The following is a 20,148-nucleotide window of genomic DNA, read 5'->3' on the forward strand; positions in this document are numbered from 1 at the left end:
TGGGATTTTCTATGCAGCAGGAGCCAAGCTGGCTCCTTCAGAAGGCTGTGCCTGGGCAACAGGCAGCAAGGAAGCTCTCAAATTCAGCTCCATGCCTGGCTGAACCAGCTCCTGCTGTCCCACAGCTCCATGGACATTGTGCCAGAGCCACCTGAGTCACAAGCAGATAAACACATTATTACTGCAGCCTCAAATATGGCAGGGAATTCTCAGGGGCCATCAGACCTTTGCTCTGCACAAAAGTAATTTTGTGGTTTTGTTTGTATGGACAAAGACTTTAAGAAAAAAACCTGAAGATCCAGCTTCCTCCAGTGTACCCTGAAGAGTCTCCTGTGTCATGACAAACTAATTGCACGTGTTAAGGAAAGCCTGTTACTTTGGCTTTTTCCGCTGTACATCAAAAAAGCTATGTTTGATTTTAAAGCACACACACTTACAAATACTAAGGGAATCAGCTACAAAGAGACCACACAAGCTGTTCCAGCCTTCCACAGAAGTCTGGGGTTTTTTTAAGCATAAATACATAGCCACCTCTTCAGTTTGCCCTTTCATCTATTCTGAAACACTTCTTAACACACACTTCATTTCCTAACTAGCTGATCATATACAAGTTTTGGGTTTGTAGCTTTAAAGCACTAAAAAAGATGAAGGTAAAACACAACCTTGATCCTGGAACAGAAGTCAGCAAGGATATTGTGGGTGTCTCACAAGTCACAGAGCTGGGAAGAAAGAAGCCTGTCCTGACCCTGTGCTGAAACCTGATCCAGTTAAAGAGGCACATGGATTACCATTTATAGCATTTCTCAGGGGCTGGAGTGAGGGGCAAGGAGGGTGGCAGACAGCTCTCAGAATGGCTGCAGGAGCCGCTGCCTGCCAGCAGGGTTATAAAACTTGCAGATGCTGGGCGCCAAGGAAGGGTGGATTTCCTCCCCCTATTGCAGTGCACCTTCCACACCACTGCTGTCTTAACCACCCCAAAAGCACATGTGTGCTCAGGGGAACAGCAGCACTGTTTGTTCACAGTCTGGGAAAAGGGGACAACAGATGAGACCAGAAGAAAAGGCAGACACATTTTTGTCTGACCCTGCAGTTAATCCCCAGAATAGGTGAAGATACATTGACATGGCCATGCAAGGGAGTGCTTTGCTCCCAAACTCAACATGCACAGAGCAGTGAGCTCTCAATGGGTGAACTGGAAATTACCCTTTCTAGTATTAGCCAGCTAATGGCCTGTCTCAAAGAACAAGGTAAAGGTCCTGAAGCTGGAAATTTATGACCCTGTGACAGAGAGTTGAGTGTCTTCCAAAAAGGCAGTTTCTGTCTCTTTCTCCACTACAGCAAAGATAACAGCACAAGATTCTGGAACTAAGAAAAAGCAAAGAGCAGCTTTGATGCTACTTTCTTCAACAAAACAAAATATTTTTAAAAAACCAGTCACTCTCCAACAAAACTACAAGTAGTGCCACTCTCACAAAAAAATAAAAAAAAAAGCTTTCTGAGACATATTTTTGGTGTTCAGGCACTATCTTAATTGACTACAGTTTGTCATGAGTTGAAAACAAGAGTTTTCTCCTTCTCTTTTTTTTGGGGCATAAACAGAATGGGGGAAGCATGAATTCACAAGCATTCCCAAGCAGGATAGCTCCTTTTCAGGCATCCTTTGAACTCTGACACAAGCATGCTCCTGGTCTACCAGAAAATCCCAAGCTTTCTTCCAGGATCAAAGAAAACAGAGAGTGCAACACAAATTATGGGCAGCGTGACCTTCCTCCCTTCCCCCTGGCCTTCATCAAGAAATATCCAAGCTGCATATGCAAAACAGCACTATGTATAAATGAAGTTAGGGGTTTAACTGACAGAGTACCCATTACATAGGCAAAATTATCTCTTTAAAACTTTAAGAAGTGTAATTTGATATTCTCTTATCTAATTAAAATAATATAAATTATGTACAGAAACTGACAGCTCTAGAAAAAGGAGCTGAGCAGCATCCTCCATTTGTCTCCACTTGATGTAAAGGTCTGTTCTTACAGTTAGAAGGTTAAATTGTTCTGCAATCTAACTTTCATTCTTCATCCTATGGGCCAGGATGGCCAAAAAGGACACCAATTTGTACCAGTCAAGGGCATGTTTATTCTGAACCAGATAGTTGTTCATAAGAAACTGGGATGAAATCCTCAAATTCATATTTTCCTCAGGCTTCTGAAGGGCCATTAGATGCATTAACTTTCACTGCAGAGTGATGAAAGAGAGACACCACAGAGCGAGGATGGATGACAAACAGCAATTCTGCAGGAAAAGATTCCTATTTCTGCTCCTTGACCTATGAACTAGCTTTGTTTGATTCATTCTGAAACCCTGTCTTATAAAGGAAATACGGAGAGAAAAATCATCTGGTTCAGGTGTGAACAGTAATCTTTTTCTGTATCACCCAAAACATCACCTGCAAAATGCCACATATTCCTGCATTCCAACACATTCTAGAAAATGTCAACTTCCACTAATATCTAGGAAAAGCTATAATAATATAATGATGGAGAATGATGAAACTAAGAAGATAAACATATTCTTATAGAATCAAAGAATATATCAAATTGGAAGGGACCTCTAACTAATAATAAGGCAAACTTCCTGCTCCTTAGATGACTACCTAAAATTAAATCAGGTGACTAAGGGCATCATCAGGACATTCCTTGAACTCTGACAGGCTTGGTGCTGTGACCACTTCCATAGATAGTCTGTTCCAGGGCCTGACCATCCTCTCAGTGAAGAGCCTTTTCCTAATGCCCAGGCTGAACTTCCCCTGACACAGTGTCACTGCATTTTCCTGTGTCCTATTGCAGCTCACCACAGAGAGATCAGCACTTCCCCTTGGCTGCTTCTCTTGAGGAAGTTGTCCTTAAAGAAATAAATTTAAAAATCCAGAGCTACTCATCCAGTACTATCCCCACACTTATCTTTTATCAGTTCCTTTGATTTAGTGTGTTTGTGTCTACAACACAAATTATGAACAGAGAAATGCTGTGCTGCCTCAAGAAGCAATATGCATTTGTCCTAGGACACAAGTAGGCAGGCAGGTTTTTAACTTAGTTTTTATTTGTGTTAGCTAAAGCAGCAGGACTCTGCTGTGACCCAATGTGACAAACAAAACTGCCCAGACAACAGTGAAAAATTATTTGGGAACATTATTTCATGGAATAACAAGTTTCTGTTTTTCTAGTGGAATTCAGAAAATTTCAACCAGTCTGCAGAGATGAACTTTGGAGCTCATCTCCTGGATCCAGATGGGTTCTTGAAAATATCTGTGTGCAACTTGCATTTATGCACCTGTTTGCTGCATGCATGCATTGATTTAGAGATAAATACAGGAAATATCAACATGAAAAAACATTTTCTTGCTCACCTCCTCTAAAAGGACTGTTGCCATGAAAATTCTGTTAGGATTGTTCCATGTGGATAAGAACATACATGAGGGGAGAGAATACACACTGCCTGCAACCCTAGAGAGCAAAGTTCACTGAGAAGGGTAAAACAGGGAAAGACAGCAAAGACAGCCTCTGTCTCCTTGCTGCTGCTCAGTTATAAAAGCATTTGCAAGCACAGTTACAGTGGGGAAATCTGTAAATGAGACATAATTCACTGAAAGGCAGTGGCATGTGAAGAGCCCTTCATCTTCACAAACAGATGCTTCTGAAAATTTTACCTCGCAATCAGAAGTTTTTGCAATCTCCATGCAAACTGATTAAGCAGCACTCTGAGCACTTGGAGGCATGCCAACCATCCAGGTTCTGAGTCTCCAGGCAGTGCAGGTCTCAGGTCAGCTACTGGATTAAAATCAAAACTGGCCCATTGGAATTGTGGATTACTGTGCTCAGAGCACTAGAATGACAGCTGCCCGCTGTGACCCTCTGGGGCTGAGCTGGCAGCATGAGCACCACTCTGCTTCCAGCTGAGACAGATTTGTTGAGTCTCCGGGCTAAAGAGCTCTTAGAAAGGTGTACAGGAAAGTTTGGCTTTTGAGGTTAATACACCAGCTCTCACAGCAGATATTCTCTTCAATGAGATTAGTGTGTCTCATTCCTTCCCTCTGAAGGGCAAGGATACTCATTAAACAACAGGACACTGTAATATGCAATGCCTGCCACACAACACCCAGCCCTCATTCAGCAGCAATGACCTCCACCTTCACTCACCTGTTTTATGCACTGCAGCCGGTCATTGGTCTGCTGTATGTGCCTGTCCATAGAATTCATTTTGATTGTCTTCACTTTCTTCTACCTGAAAGCCATTAAAATCCCTCAATCTGCAAGACAAAAAGGACAATAAACATCACTGAACATGGTCCATACACTTCCACCACCTGAACAATTGAACAAAGCTGCTTGCAAGAAACTCCTGAGCAAACTGAGAGATAAAATAATTTAAAAAATCCCAATAACAATGACAGCCTGGCTTTTGCAAGGACAAGGGCATGGGGATTCTTCCTAATCTTCCTCTAAGAGAAAATACCTCCCATAAATATTAAATTAATCAGATACAGCAGAGTATTACATGGCCAAAAATAACATAAAATGTGTGTCCTGAAGAATCTGGATTTCTGGATTGAAAATGAAAGCAACAGGTTCATTGTGGACTCTCCTCTAACTAGCAAATCTATTTCATGAGCCCTTTAAATGGCCAAGATGACAGGGTAGGAAGGACTGGGATCCACAACATAGCCCAGATTTTAAGAATGATGGATGTCCAGATGCACAACCTAGAATAAATCTGTGGAATAGGCCTAATCTTCAGAGCAAAGGGCTGTACAGTTCCTGCCTTCGAGAAAAATTGTGTGCAGTCAGGTTTCTATAGCTGAACAAACTACTTGTTACTTCTGGAAAAACACACTTTGTGGTCTTTAGGTCCATCTCTTAACAAACAGTGCGATTTAAGGCAAATTAAACCTTCCTGTAACTTTTAAAACAATCTAGAAAATAAAAATTAAGCCTCAGAGTAGTGTTTGGAGCTCATGAACAATGAATGGGCACAGAAATATATACTCAAATGCCCTATTTACACCAAACTTCATAGTAGCACAAGGAAGGTCCCAGTCTTGCACAGAAACCTCTCCCTCAGGGACCTCTTCAGTGGCACTGAGTGGATTGTTATTTGGAGCACTGTTCATGACAAAACTGCATGGCAGTTTTGCACTCCCTCCACACACATAAGAGAAAGCAAATTTTTCAGATACTTGTCTGGTTAGAGAAGCTGGCTGTTCAGCATTTCTGGTGCACAACTCAACATCTCTTCAGTTAAACAATTCCAGCACTGTCCATACTCAACCCCCTTGAGAAGAAGAGTGCTCCCCGTGCTGGGAATCTTGATTACACTGCTCTCACAAAAACACAGACCCCAGACCACAGATCTGCAGGCATCCCACACACCCAAAGCACCAGAGATTGCTGTACCTAGCTGATAATGTTCTTTCATAGCTCCTGCTGGATTAGACTCAGGGGAAAAAATCTTTTCTGCTTGACAACTAAATAAGGTCTTAGAACAGCAGCTCAAGCTCCTCACCTCCAAGCTCCAGACACAAGAGGGCTCAAAGCATTCCTGTCAATAAAATATAATACTTATGAAACAGAAGACCCAAGTATGCAAGTATTATCTTCTGATTATGCCACTGCCTTCTCAACAGCAAGTGCCATCCAAAGGTCCTCTAGCAAATGTAAATTGATGTACTTTATTAAAAGCCAGTTACACAATCTTATCTGCCTGTAGGACCCCCAAACAGACCTCAGCAGACATGAAGTTTAATCTTCCAGTGGACAGCAGAGGTATTTATCAAGAGATAAGCTAGCCTAGACATGACAGTATTCCACCAGTGATCCATCTTACAAGCTAGGACACGTTATCTGCATTTTAATTGAACATCAGCACAGATGGAGAAGGGCACACTGAAAACAAATACATATAGCACACAGATGTCTGTTGAAAAATTTCAAGACATGCAAACTGAGGCAGCTTTTTTTTTTTTAAAGAAAGTCACGACATTTTTGAATTACACAATTTCATGTGTACACCCGTAATGCCACTCTAGTTCACTGTGCTACAGTTAACCATAAACAAAATCAAAGACTGCTATCATAGTATCAGCTACCTGAGCCACAGCTTTCTATAGTACTTGTCCAAATTGCCATTGCTCCCACATGGCAATGGGTCTTCTTCTCAAAGCCCGACGAGGCCCTTAGGAGGCAGGACTGGGGGTGCAATCCCCTACTCTCTACATAGACCGGGCACACAAATTCTGTAATAAATGGATCAAATTCAGACTTCAAAATAGTTCTGGTTTAAAAATCCAATGGCTCTCATAGAAAAGCATTCTCTAATTCTCACCCTTCCCCTAGTGGGCTAGAAGAATTTTCATTTCCATGCTCAGTTCCACTTGTTCTCACGTCATTAGCTCTATGGCTGAGTCTTTGGCCTGCCAGGCTCCCTCTGCCTCTTCTCCCTCACAGCATGGATGGACCATCATCCACCAGCTGACAGTTTGCTACTTTCACAGCCCAATCTCATTTATTCTCTCCTGGTCAAGAGAAGGCCCTCAGCCCACTAACTCCCCTGCACAGTAAACATTTGTTGCCGAACCAAACAGCCAAAATGGTACACATGAAGCCCCATCACACACAATGACACAACGCTTTGGATTTGAAATGCTCTGTCTCACCGCCGCAAGACTCATCTTTATCTTTCTCTCAGACACATCATAAGAGCATCAAATAGTGTAATTTTTTTTCAGTGAGCATACTGGCTCTAAGTAATTTCTGCTATAAAAAAACGCAGAGCTTATTAGTGGGAAACCATTATTATCTGGAAATTACTCTTTCATGGGCCTCAGCAAGAATTAAAAGATTAAACATGGAAAGTGAAAATTATTATAGAGATCAGAAATTTCACCACAGCAGAATAAGCATTTTGACACCAGACCATTTTGGCTGGAAGAAAAATAACAGCAGAATTAAATTTCCAGTAACTATACCTACAACATGGGGATTGCTGTACTCTGGCCTGGTTTCCCACATCCACATCCACATCCACGCCCTGAAATTTAAAAAATACCCTTTCTGTCGATCTCATCCTATTTTAAAAGTAGCAGCAAGATCACCTTAGTCGAAAATAACAGTACTTAAGATACAGAAAGGCCATCAGGGCTGAATAAGAACAGACTTCTATTCGTTCAAGTGCCGTGCACTTATCAGGTCACAAGTGAAAACGACTTTGCAGGGTCCCTGGCTGGCCTGCGGTGTCCCTGCATTAGACAGCACGCTGAGATCCAGGCCTGCGAGCAGCTCAAGAGACAGCAGGGGATGTTGCTGATCAGGATTAAGGGTACTGGCAGTGGAGGATAGAGAAGGGAATTTTTCCTGGTGCTTTGTAACAAATCCCCTCTGTTTGGTGCACACATTAGCCGGAAAGTTGTACACTACTTCTTTACATGCTGACCCAATCTAAAAGGATAAACAAAAAAAGAAGAAGTGTTCCCAGCACCTTCTGGTAATTCAACAATAAAAAGGCCCATTCTTCTTTCTTTTCTGAGGCAAAAACATAGTCTCCCTCTCTCTCTCAAAAAAAAAAAAAAAAAAAAACCCAAAAAAAAAAAAGCCGAATTATTCTTCATTTTTCCCCTCCCTCTAGCATTGAGAGTTTATAGCCCTAGGCAGTAATTAAAGAGGCCTCATCTACATATTTATGATGTCTCAAAAATGGAGAATAAGGTTTTTAAAGGAACAGATGTATCGACCTGTTAGCCTTTTTTTTTTAACACTAAACATACTGAATCTTTTAAACCATTACTACAAAACCCTCTTCCACATTGAAAAATGAATGAAATTTTTCACTGGCTCCATGAAAGAGAATTTCATGAGATTCTACTACACACTGTGTTGGGTGACAGTTCAGGTTAGGAGACTGCAATTATTATATCAGAAACTGAACTTCCAAACAACACAGTTAAGAAAACAATTTAGTAAAACGTGGTCCCCACCAGTTTCTAAGGCAGTCTGAACAGTCTCCTAGAGAGGGGGAAAAAAATTAAGCCAAATATTTCACCACTACTTCAAACGTGTCTAAAACCCTTCAGCATTTGGAAAGTTAGTGTGGATTTAGTTAGTTAGCATGGATTGTGCTCTGGGCTGAGCTCTCCTCATGGCCAGAACCGCTATCCACAGCGAGAGCTCTGCCCCCGTTGGACCAATGGACCAGGGAGATCTGCTGCCCTGCAGCCAAGGGAGACCTGAACCATCACTGGAACAGGCCCAGCCTTCTCCCTGAGTCTAGAGAGACTTCATATGGTGCCTTCTGCTCTTGTTCCCCCAGGCTTCCTTCCGTCACTGCTGGGCAGAGATGGAGCTGGAGCGGCACTCTCCGGAAACATCAGCTGCTGCCCAGCCCCAAGCACTACCACCCACCCCCTTGCCACAGCAACAGGGCGCCATTCCTCCAGAAACCAAGTTTATAGCAAATAATCTTCCCACCAGAAATCCACTCTGAGGGCAGAGAAGGAAAGGAGCCCTTCCCAGGCGGCAGGGGAGGATGCTCTCCAGCGGTGCTCGAGGCCAGCAGCACAGCCTTACGCCAGGTCTCCATTTCCACAGGGGACCAGCCACCCTGCGGTGCCTGCACCAGACAAGATCTAATCTGGACGCACTTCGGACCACTCAAGGCAAGAAAGCCATAAATTAAAAGACTCAGGAAATACCTTTATCGGTTAGGAAATTTTAACAGTAGGTGAAAAGGGAAAATGACGATCAGTTCCTTAAGCAGGGATTCAGCACAGCAGCTCTAAACATCCCTGCCCCCTGCCGCCACAGCACACAAGTTGGTTAATGCTGTTTATTCAATCAGCTAAAAACTAATAATTTCCCTCAAGTCTCCGGCATGCTGAGGGTCCTACGAGAGGGCAGGCAATCTGTATCTACCAAGTGACTTTGATGAAGCAACAAGCCAGGCGGGAGCGAGGGCGGGAGCGGCTGCGGCGGGGCAGGTACCGCCGCGACCCGCCAGGGGGCGCCGCCGGGCCGCGCCACCGCCGGGACCGGGGGGGACCGGGACAGCCCGGGGCGAGACGCGGGGCCCGGGGCGGCGGACCTGCGGAGGCCACGAGGGGGAACAGCCGCGTTCCGTCGCCTGAAGCACGGACCCCCGAGAAGCCGGGTCCGAACCAGTGCAGCAGTTTCGGGGAGCCTGTCACCTCCAGTCTTGGATTTAAGAAACATCATTTACTCCTAGCGCCCTGTCCTGGTGGCAAAATTCGTCGGTCCGGAGACAAAAACCATCTAGAACCACTTGACATTTCCCTTCTCTTTAAACATATTGTAAGAAGTTGTTTCTTGTACTATGAGAACGCACCTCCGTGTGCACACCCAGGTTAACGCCGCTAATTGCGTGTAATTGCATGGATTCCCCGCCCCAGCCGGTGCTCGCCCGCGGCACAGCCCAGCCCCGAGGCGCAGCTCCGACAGCCCGCACAGAGCGGGCACAATGCAGCTCGGCACGTCTGCACTCAGGCACATGGCTCACACAGCATTCAAAGGGCTCCGAGCCCGCTTTTCAGTACGAGAATTTTCAAAGATGCTTTCAAAGATCATCTGCTGGAAAAAGTTTAATATTTATCCATGAGAACTAATTTATTTCTTCTACTAGATATGGTACAAAAAGTATAAAATGTCAGGTGAAAAGCTGTTTTCATCATTAAACACTTGAAAAAGGAAGTTGTTTTAATAAAGCTTTATTTACCATAAGCTGTTAAATAGCTACTGCTGTTGGCTTTGAGCTATTAAAAAGGGCCAGATGTGAGACAAAGCAGCGTTTGTTATGCTGGGTGAGGAGAATAGATATTTATGCTGTGTTGCTTTCCATTGTTGCTCTACAAATGTGCAGTAATCCCCAGAAGACTTTCTATCATCTTTGACTGCGAGAGAAGGAAAGCGAGTGTGTATGCGCACACAGCGCCCGGCAGGCACAGCTCCAGGGAGGTGGGAGCAGGTTTTTGTAATTTATGGTGGCTTGAGCTGCAAGGGCTGGCAATTTTGTCGGGTTTAAGGAAGCTGTTTCCGCAGCCGTGTGCTTGGGAACGTTTTTATACACAGAGCCTATTATATGCAGGCACCAACAGCCAGCCGGATACACACAAAAGCAAACCCACACATGCTTTTGAAAAAAAGACAGCATGACAGCTTGCATAAGCAAGCCTGCCGGACTCCTCGGGGAGGAGGAGCGGCGGTGCGCACAAGTTGTTCAATCATGAAGCACATCTGCACCCTGATTACAAAGGCAAAGGTGGTCGGGCTAGCTGGAAGCACACACACAGCACTGGGATATGACCTATACTTAAAGTATACACATAGAAATATAAAAAACCTCACACACTGTATAAGAGAGAGCTAAGGAGAGAGCTCCCTTGAGCCTGGGCAAGCTGGTCACCAGCCAGCACTAACCATTAAGCACATGAACTGCCTTTTGCACCGGCAGCCCTCACCTCCAGCCTGCTGGCTGAAATAAGTGGTTTCCTCAGACCGAGAGCAGCATCTGCAGATCACAGGTAATTGCCCTGCTGCAAGCTTGTATTATAAGGTTGGTTTCCCTGCATTCCATCCAGCTCCTAGTGTCATCAGCTCTGTCAGCTTGTTATCTTGAGGGAGAGCAAGGAGGTAAAAGGACACTGCAGTTTAAAACAGCAAGAGATAATAACACAAAATTTAAAGGCAAAAGTGTGTAGAAGTGTGCTACTGGGGAGCCAGGGCTGAGAGCCCCGTTATAGTGCTCTCAGAGGCTTTGCACGCTCCAATACAGACAGATCTGCTAGAACATTGACAGTTCACAGCAGAACCCACTGATCCAGTGGTTTACTATATGTACTGTAGCTTGCAGGTAAGAAATACTAATCCTCATTGGGACAGCTACAAGCAAATGAGCCATCCCTAAAAACTTGCTGGGTTGTGCTCAAATGATTTCATAACCAGTGTCCGTGATCACTCACACAACAATGATGTCAAAAATCTCTCCCTGATAAATTGCCAGTCTCTAAACTGAAGCAGAATCAAGCACCTCTTCCCACCTTCTGGGCTCAGTGAGAGAATTGCAGAAGTCAGGTGAGCATAGAACAGAAAAAGGTTTGCATTCTGGCATGCAATGCTTGCTTATTTACCTAATGAAAGCTTGCTTCTTTCAGAGGTTCTGTGGTAAGATGCAAAGTATTTGCTGAGAATTCTTTGGTTCTGCCTACCAAATCCTGCAAACAGGCATGTAGTATAGCTAACATCACCTGGCTTTACACACCTTCTGGGGGCTGAGTCTATAGAGCTACAACAAAGAATATCTATGAACTGGAAACTTTTTCCTGCTTTTGCTAGACATTTATCAGCTACTAAAGAAAACCAGCTGGTTTGGACATGAGCCTAAGTTATTTGCTTAAAACCTGAGAGATAAGCTACAGAAGACAACCTAATATAAGCATTTTCTAAAGGTCTAGAGGAAACAGCAATGACCTAACCAAACTGTCAAAGACAGTCTCAGAAGGAGGAGAAAAGGACAGAGGAAAGATGGTACTGGCAGCAAATATTTTTGACAATTACCTGTCAAAAATTGAAGATGTTACTCTGTGTTTGCTATGCTCTGATAACAACTCTCTTGCAGCAGATAGCCTGCTATATAACAAAGAGAGGTCAAAATCTCCTGGGTCAACCCAAAAAAATGCTCCTAGTAAGAACTATCTCAAGCCCACTGTGAATTAGAAGTCAGAAGGATCTGCATTCTGACACTGAAGGCCCTCTTACTTATCAGATGAAACCAGGCATGTTTTGGAAGTTGAACTGTGGCATTTGTAGGAAATTGCTGATTTCTTCTCATGATACTGCACCATCACAACTTCTATTCCTCATTACTGAGTGGCAACACAAAGAATATAACAATCCCCTATCCCCAAACTATATTGCACCAAGTAAAGGAATGAGGATAGATTTGGACTCCTTTTTTTTGCCCCCCACTAAGTTTAGCAACATAAAGAAGACAAATACTCAAAGTAGATGGTAATTTCTCCTTATTTTTTATAAATTAAGATCTATTAATCTTTTCTTTCATTTTATGAGATAAGGAAATCTTCCTAAAACCAATGATTTCTCATAAGCCACCAGGGAAAGCATCACTGCTTTGCAGAAGACCACTCAGGGAGAGGGAAGGTATGGAGAAAAAACATTAGCTCAATCAGCAAAGTCTCTGGAGAACAGAGCAACTGAATAGCTGCTTTGTGACACATGCTCCAACAATTTTGACATCAGCCATTATTCTGGCCTGTTCTGATGAAATTTAAATATTTACTAAGCTCAACAGAATAGAAGCAATATAAATTTCAGGAGGACCAGCAAAAACTAAAAAAACTAAATACACCTGAAAAAAGTAAAGCAGATGTTGGATGGCTGTGAACTTTTATAACTGGAGAAACAGAGCAGTTGCTGGCAGCCAAATTACATTGCCTGCACTGCTTTTAGGTGCCATCCAAATGGGGCTTCTCACAAACCCTCCACTTGCTTTAAGTTATGACAATTTACTGCTAGAGGGTTACTTTCTTTTAAGTAACTTAAACTAGAAATATTGGGCATCTAGACAAAACAAAACTACAGTTTTGGTAATGTTTATAATCTATTTTATCATCTTCATTTTAAGGCAGCTGACTGGGTAGCCATCTATAGGAATACTTCTGGACCTGCAGAATATCCATTAAAAACCAACGAATTTGGTTTAACTGAATTGTCAATACAATTGGATAAACACTCAGTGTTTCAAGTCGCCACCAAATCCTAAATTTTAAGAAACTGTACTGAGAGTCTAGGTAAAATGAGCCAGGACTGGACAAGCAAATCAAATAACTGTGTATCCCTCACAGAAAACTCTTCTGTACATACATAATCAAACATTGTGTGAACACAATATCCTGGAAGACTTGAAATGTGACTGCTGTTTATGTTAGTCTCAACAGCTAGTGTTCAAGGACCTGAAACACACCCAAAGAGACAGATGCATTGCTACTGAAACTTTATCACAAAGCCCAGAAATACTTTGGACACCCTAGAATTGATTTTGAACACAACATATTTTAAAACCAGTACCAACTGCAATGCCTTCAATTCCAATAAAGTCAAATCTGTACACATCCCTGCTACTCACCTATCTGTAGTGTAGTCATTGCTATTCATGCTTTCCAAGTGCCCAGAATTCCAGTAAGTCAGAAATTCTTCCAGACACCTAGATTACAAAATACTGCAGGAGCTTTACACAATAAAGCCTGCTGCCTTCAAGAAAGATTTTAACTCAAATATCGATGATTCTCTGCCCCATTTTGTTTTCTCACCACCTTAGCTATGGAGAGGAACCATTTATCTACAAACTGGCCTCTAATAATTACCAGTGTCCCACACCTCCTTTAGAGGCAAATGAAGAGAACTTTACACTTATCATAAGATAAGTTTCTTTTTACCAAGAATCTTAATTTAGTTTTCAAAGGTTTATGAATTCCATGGTTAAAGATCTGTCATGTGCTCAGTTCACTATCAAACCTCTTGGGATAATCAGGAACAGATTTCAGCAGAATTTCTTCTGAGAGCACAGATCTCTGTTAGTTGTACCTTCACTAGGTCTCTCACCCTCAGGTGATAGCACAACCAAAGCTGAAATGGCATTTGGCAGAGCACAACACAGATCTCCAGCAGGTTTTTGAAAATCCTCTCAAGTATTTGAAAGCACCAACTATAAAAATGCTAAACTTGGCCAGAACAAAAGCTACTTCGACTGCAAAGACCAGGAACCAATGTGGTATCTCCTGTTAAGAACAGGAGAGCACAGCTCCCCTCGTCCCCACTGCTGTTTCAACTTGTTTCACAAGTTGTCAGGAGCAAGCCTGACAACTTGTGAGTGACAACTGTCTCACAAACTGAAGCAGCCAGACTTCCCATTTTTATTACAGACAATGTAAACAGGAACATTATTACCAATGAATTATTTATAGTGTGGTCCATAAATTAAGACACTTAGACTGCCTTGCATTTTTCATACCATGAACATTACTACAAAGTATATGCCCAGAAGCTTTTTCCCATAACTGCAGGACAAAGCCAGCCCTGTGTACAGAGACCTGAGCTCTTCTCCACCACTAAAGGCTCCACTTCTTCAGCTTCTCTGGCTTTCCAATTACACCCAGTGCTGCTGTGGGTAGATGCCATCTCCATCAAACACACAGAGTGCCTAACAGCAATCACAATTCAGGCTAGGGCTACCACAGGGTAGTTTAATATGAACAATGAAATGACAATGTAAAATCATTAATGAATGTATTACTCGAAGTTAAAGATAAAACATTTGATGCTACCCTTCCTGCAATTTCAAGAAAAAATTTCCAGCACTCAGCCAGACTTCCAAATACAGAATTAACTTGATAAACTTTGACTATACCTCCAGGTGACAGCTGGATAAAACCAGTTAAAGTCCAGATGGGATTTTCTTCTACTCACATCCTTCCTTTTTTTTTTTTTTTCTTGTTTAAATAGTTATTATAACACAGTGGAACAGACCTCAAAAAGCTGCACAATTTTTTCTTTGCTCCCAACAGCAACACTATAGACTCCAGAGGTCAGCTTTAGAGCCTTCAAGTTTTTCTGAAGCCCTGCCTGATTAGACATACTCTGGAGTGACTTTCATTGTGATCAAACGTGATGTGCTGGTGACACGCATACAAAGCTGGCAGAGCAGCCACACTGCAAAGCCTTCAGCAGGCAGGAGTCAGTGTAACAACTCTTGAAATCAACACCTGGCTCCCCTAAAAAGGAAGCAAGTATCCCCTCTAAAAAGGTTCTGAAGAACTCAAGGAGAGACATGTTATTGTGACAATATCAAACCTTGCGGAGAGTAGAACCCTATCCTACCTTTCCTTGTCTTTCACTCTTGATTTTTGTGATCCTTGAGTTACATTTTAGCACCTTTTTTTTTTTTTCCCCCAGAGTAACAGAGGTGCATTAGATCTGAAATTTGGAGGGATATACTTTGAAAGATGGTTCATTGCTTAAAAAGCCTACCTGCCCAATATGCCATATTACAGCACTAAAAAGGTTCCTGCTTATTGCATGACTGATCCAGGCAGGGATATAAAAAGAAAGGACAGGTTGGCGTGAAACAAGTCATGTTCCAGGAGCAGTCCATTTTGCTCCGGTCCCATTTGAGACAAGGGAAGCAATTCCAACAGTATCAGATGTGAGAGTTATTTTTTCTAATTTTGTTTCACTTGCCATACCCCAGTTCATGAAGAAGGAGTTATTTAGTAAACAGCAGTTCTTCCTTCCCGACCAAAAAGCCACGTCACAAACTTGAACTACTTCAGATTAAGGACTTCTTTGACCCATACTTTCCTGCCTTTCCCATAGGTCAGATATTGAGCCGGGCTCCACTGTCCCTTGTAATAGCAGTCCTGAATAAGGAAATTTTTACTCTCTTATCTTTCCATGCTGTCTACCAGCTGGTTTAAGACCTAGGCACTTCCAGCTTTTCCTCCCAAAGTGATGGTGGTATTCGAAATGGCAGACAGTAAACAACTAAACAACGCAGAACTCTTTCTCTCTTTCTCTTTTCTATACACTTTTCAGCTTCTAATTTCACTGTTTCGACTGTACAAAGCATAAGAAGCAAGAAAGCACTGGTGTAAACACTGTCTTCCTCCAACAGCAGACTTCTGGGCTTTTGGCAAACAGCAAAGCAGCAACAATTAAACAAGTCCTTAAGTCAGATGCAGGAAATAATGATTTTAAAAGAAAAGTCTAATAGAACAAAAATAACCAACCTTTTTACAGGTTGGCACAAATACTGGAGAGGTACAGGCAAACAGGATTGCTATAATAGAATACATGACAAAATATATTTAAGAAACACCACAGGACAAAAAATATGACTTCCCAGTCCTTTTCAACAACTACTTCTCTTTAGAAAAATAAGAATTATTTGACATTATTTTTCTTACCAGCTCAAATACAGAGGTATTACTATAATACTAGACATTATGACCATCTGTATGGCAGGGCAAGATCAGAGCTTGAACCCTTTCTTGACTGCATAAAATTGTGTTCAGAAACGAAGGTGTAAGCCAAAGAAGAAGAAAGCTATTTTATGTGTAAACAGAACCCTAACCTGAAAAACTGGAGACCTATGTCTGCCCAGAAAGACAAAAATACAGGTATTGAAAGAAATTTGTATTAGCAACCAATGAAAAAAACCACAAAAACCAAACAACTCTGTCACAAAGTCTGTAGAGTGTAAGTTAAGCAACTTTAATCACCTTCCTTTGCAATTATTAAAGCATTACAATGATTTTTTAAAGATTTTCAATAAAATATCAGTGTTGATTAAGCACCTATATGAATTCAATCATATACTCGTTAACAATAAAAGAAAGAAACAAATAAATGGAAACCCATCAGGGTACTGTAAGATCATTGACTGTAAGGTCACTTCAGTCCCTGAAAACATCCCATGATAACAGTCAAAAGTCAGTGATCTTGGTTCTACAGAATGACATGCTACCACCTGCAAGTGTTAAAAATCCATTGGACAAACTGCCTATTTTCAAGCTTCTTCCCATTTTACTTTCCATGAGAAGGAACCCAGTTTCCACATAAATTTATTTTTTTTACTGCCTTCCATAATCCTGAAAAAATGTAGGGAGATGTGTATGACGTTATATAGCAACACTGTGACTTTACTGCTGAGCAACAAAATCGTACTTTTCAAAAATGGTAAGTGGAAAGGTATTGTGCTCAAAGGTTGACCTTATTTTAGGGAGCCAAACTTGCTTTCTACTAGTTTTGTTACTCTGGTCTCTACTACAGCAGAGGTACATTGGAGGAGCTCAGCTGCATGTTCTCTAGGTGATTTGTCCAAGGTGTCAACACAGGCAATTTTGAACCTTTCACTTAAGCCCCAGACAGTGTCCTAGCAGCTAAGTCCTTCCTTCCCTTCCTGTCACAAGAAGCTCAATGTTAATAGATTGTCCTATTCCACTTCCAGCTGACGTTAGGAATGCAGATTCCTTCTCTGAAATGGTTTAAAACCTATTTAGATACCGGTTTCCTGGGATGACTCTAATTTATTCAAGTCTCTCAAGTACTGCTAAGGACCTAACTCTATTCCTGCCACCTCTTCAGGCTATCAGAGCTGCCATCTCTGCTCCCCCTCCTTGCCTTAGCTTCTCCTTCAGGACTTGTTAAAATCTCTAGAAAAGATTGGTTTTTATTACCTGCAATTCAAGTTTTTTAAACATCATTATGTAATACAAGCGCTTTTAATACATCACACCTGTCATAGAGTCAAGACTCACTAATGAACTGCATAGCAACTGCAGGGCTGGTATGCAGCTATGGGAAGAACACCTCTGATGGGTGTTGGCAGCAAAGTTCTCAAGAGCTTTCTGACTGGCCTGTGAAAAGCACCTCAACAGCACAAAATTTTTTAATAAGCCACCTTCCTTGTGAAAGCCAACAGATCTACTATTGATTGAGCTAACACATGCAAATACAGACATAAGCATACATGTGCACACGGAAGGCAATGAAATTCCGGGAAGAAAGAATTCATACTACAAACTCAGGTAAACACTTTGTTGCAAGATCAAACAACAAATCCTGAGTATTACAGAACAGGGGGAAAAAAGCTCACACAACTGATACTCAGCAAATCTGTCGCAGAAACAGGGATTTTATTCTGCAGCTTAATTCATCTATGATGCAGAGCATGCCTAGCTTCAGCCTAGGATTTTATGAATCATCCCATATACTAAATTGTGAGGGGAAAACATGGAAATGTGATGCATTTTGTTTGATGCATCATATTGCCATGGCTCTACCTGCAAGAAATTGAATTTCTAAATTAGTTTAAAACATTCATTTAAGAAAACATGTCCCAGAATTGAACAAGCAATTTAACACTCAACAGAATAAAGCAGCATTTAACCCCGAGGGTGACCCAGCAGCCTCCTCACAGGTTCAGTGAAGCACAGGCTGACTTGTCAGTCTCTGAGAATGAGGCAGGGCCAATAGGTAGAAGGGAGCTGGTTAGGACACACACTGGCAAGGAAAATATCAGAGTTGGAAGGTCATATAAATTGCTAGACATGGAGACGAGATGTGTCAAAAAGACAAACTACCTAACAATTTTAACCTATTGGCTAGAGCTATCTGTGTCAGCATAATGTTAACATATATTATAACCTCATCACAAAAACATCCACGTAGATGGAGGAGAACTGCAGCTAAACCCCCTCTCTTATCTTCTGTTTAGACAGGACTCATTCTAACAGAGGCTTAAGGAAGAATTTCTCTGGGTTTAGTTTTTTTTTTTAATCTAAACCTAACATATCGAATATATATTACAAGGAAAAAAAGCTTGCTAATATGCTAAAAACGTAGCTGTCAATTCCTCTACAGTTAGAGAGTTTATCAAAGCATCCATCACAAGCACCTCTATTTCCAGACAACAGTGAGTTTTTTTACTTATTACTACTTTAAAATAAAAGCTTTTCTGAACAGTCACTGAAATATTTAAAATAGAAAAGTGGGCATTTGCTAGACAGGAGATTAACTTTTTCATATTTTAAATTGTCGGCATTTCTCCCAACTATTACAACTAACTCAATCATAATTATGGAGCTGTGATTTTTCCTGTACCAGATGTTGATGACTCTCCATTTTAATGTAAAATCAAATCATGGTATCTCTTCTGATGAGATCTCTGAGACTTTTCTGCACCACATGACTTTTACTGGCTGCCTCAAAGCCCTGCTGCCTTGCAGGATCTTGTTTGTGTCCCCTCTCCCCTGGCCTTATTTGGATTGGCGTTAGAGAGAAGGCCTTTGGGAAGGCCTGGAAGCATTCATCAAGTTAGTAGGTGGGACACTTCCCTGGGAGAGAGTATTAAGTTAAACCTCCAAGAATACTCTCAGGGAATCCTGATATTGTTAATCCGCCAGGGTTTATGCATGAAATGTGACATTTGAGATTAGTTCAGAAGCATCTGTTCATAATGCCGAGAACTGAACCTCCAAGAATGCACCACACATCATTTTCAGAAAAAAGACACCTCCCTAAAGCTTCATTTCCCTTTTGAGCCATTAAGGCAAAAAATCAGTGTTTATAAAACTGACCTGTTTATCACATTATGACCCACTAAGTGACACATGAAACTCAAATGACAAACCTCCTTCCAAGTTCCATTAGGTTAGATTCTACTTATGGTAGACACCCTACTTCCAGTAACTTTTTTATTTTTGAAGAGTAAGTCAGGATTACTCTTATATTTTAGGATTATTCTTACATGTCAATTTTCATGGTAATCAGCCTGTTGAGCATGGCAATCAATGAAGAAATACAAAGCCGGCAAACAGAAAATGAAGAATTCCTGATTTCTGATTTTTTGTTTGAGTGGTTTTCTGGTTGGTTTTTAGGGGTTTTTTCCCTTTTTCTTTTTTTTTTTTTTGGTGTATGGTGTTGTTTGTTTCCTGGTTTTTTCCTCCTAAATACAATACAAGCAGCAGCCTATTCTGAAGGATTTGTAACAGCAATGTATATTCCCTCCCAGCTATTCAAGCAGGCAGCAGATATTCATGAGTACTGCGAGATGCACGTAATTATGCCTGAATGATTGTTTATCTAGAATGAAGAGCAACTGTGAAGCATCTATCACTCTTTGTTCCAGGTCAGAAGTTTCAGATAGCCATTTAAAAAGAAAAAATTAGCATCATGTGGATGAAGCAACCAACAATATAGTGAGCACCATGAACACTGAATACAGAAATCAAAGGGTTTCAGCTCAGAAGTTAGAGCTGTTTGTCATGTATTACTCAACCTGAAAAATTAGTTTGGTTCACAAAAGAAACATTAACAAAAAACACTAATTCTTTTAAAATATGCATTATATGCTTCGAGTAGCCATTTTCTACTGATTGTGACATCTATCCTGTTAATTTCTTTTAACAAGACAGTAAGCAGGATATATGCAAGAGGAGATCAAGTACAACCTATAGATCAAGGAGCCCATACTGAAGTACTGAATAACAGGAACAGGATCCCATAAAGCTACAGG

At 41.6% G+C, this 20,148-nt stretch overlaps 1 protein-coding gene across 9 annotated transcripts in view; it reads right to left on the minus strand.

The window, feature by feature from the left end:
• ZMIZ1 (zinc finger MIZ-type containing 1) overlaps positions 1-20,148 on the minus strand; it is a 336,761-nt gene that overhangs the window by 151,275 nt on the left and 165,338 nt on the right. For all 9 annotated transcript variants that reach the window (XM_050975941.1, XM_050975945.1, XM_018910990.3 and 6 more), the window contains one exon: positions 4,194-4,303. In XM_050975941.1, the coding sequence (XP_050831898.1) occupies positions 4,194-4,253 (60 nt within the window). In that variant the 5' untranslated portion in view covers positions 4,254-4,303. The remainder of the gene's footprint in view (positions 1-4,193; positions 4,304-20,148) is intronic.

Source organism: Serinus canaria, chromosome 6 (assembly GCF_022539315.1).
Source record: "Serinus canaria isolate serCan28SL12 chromosome 6, serCan2020, whole genome shotgun sequence".
Classification (NCBI taxonomy): domain Eukaryota; kingdom Metazoa; phylum Chordata; class Aves; order Passeriformes; family Fringillidae; genus Serinus; species Serinus canaria.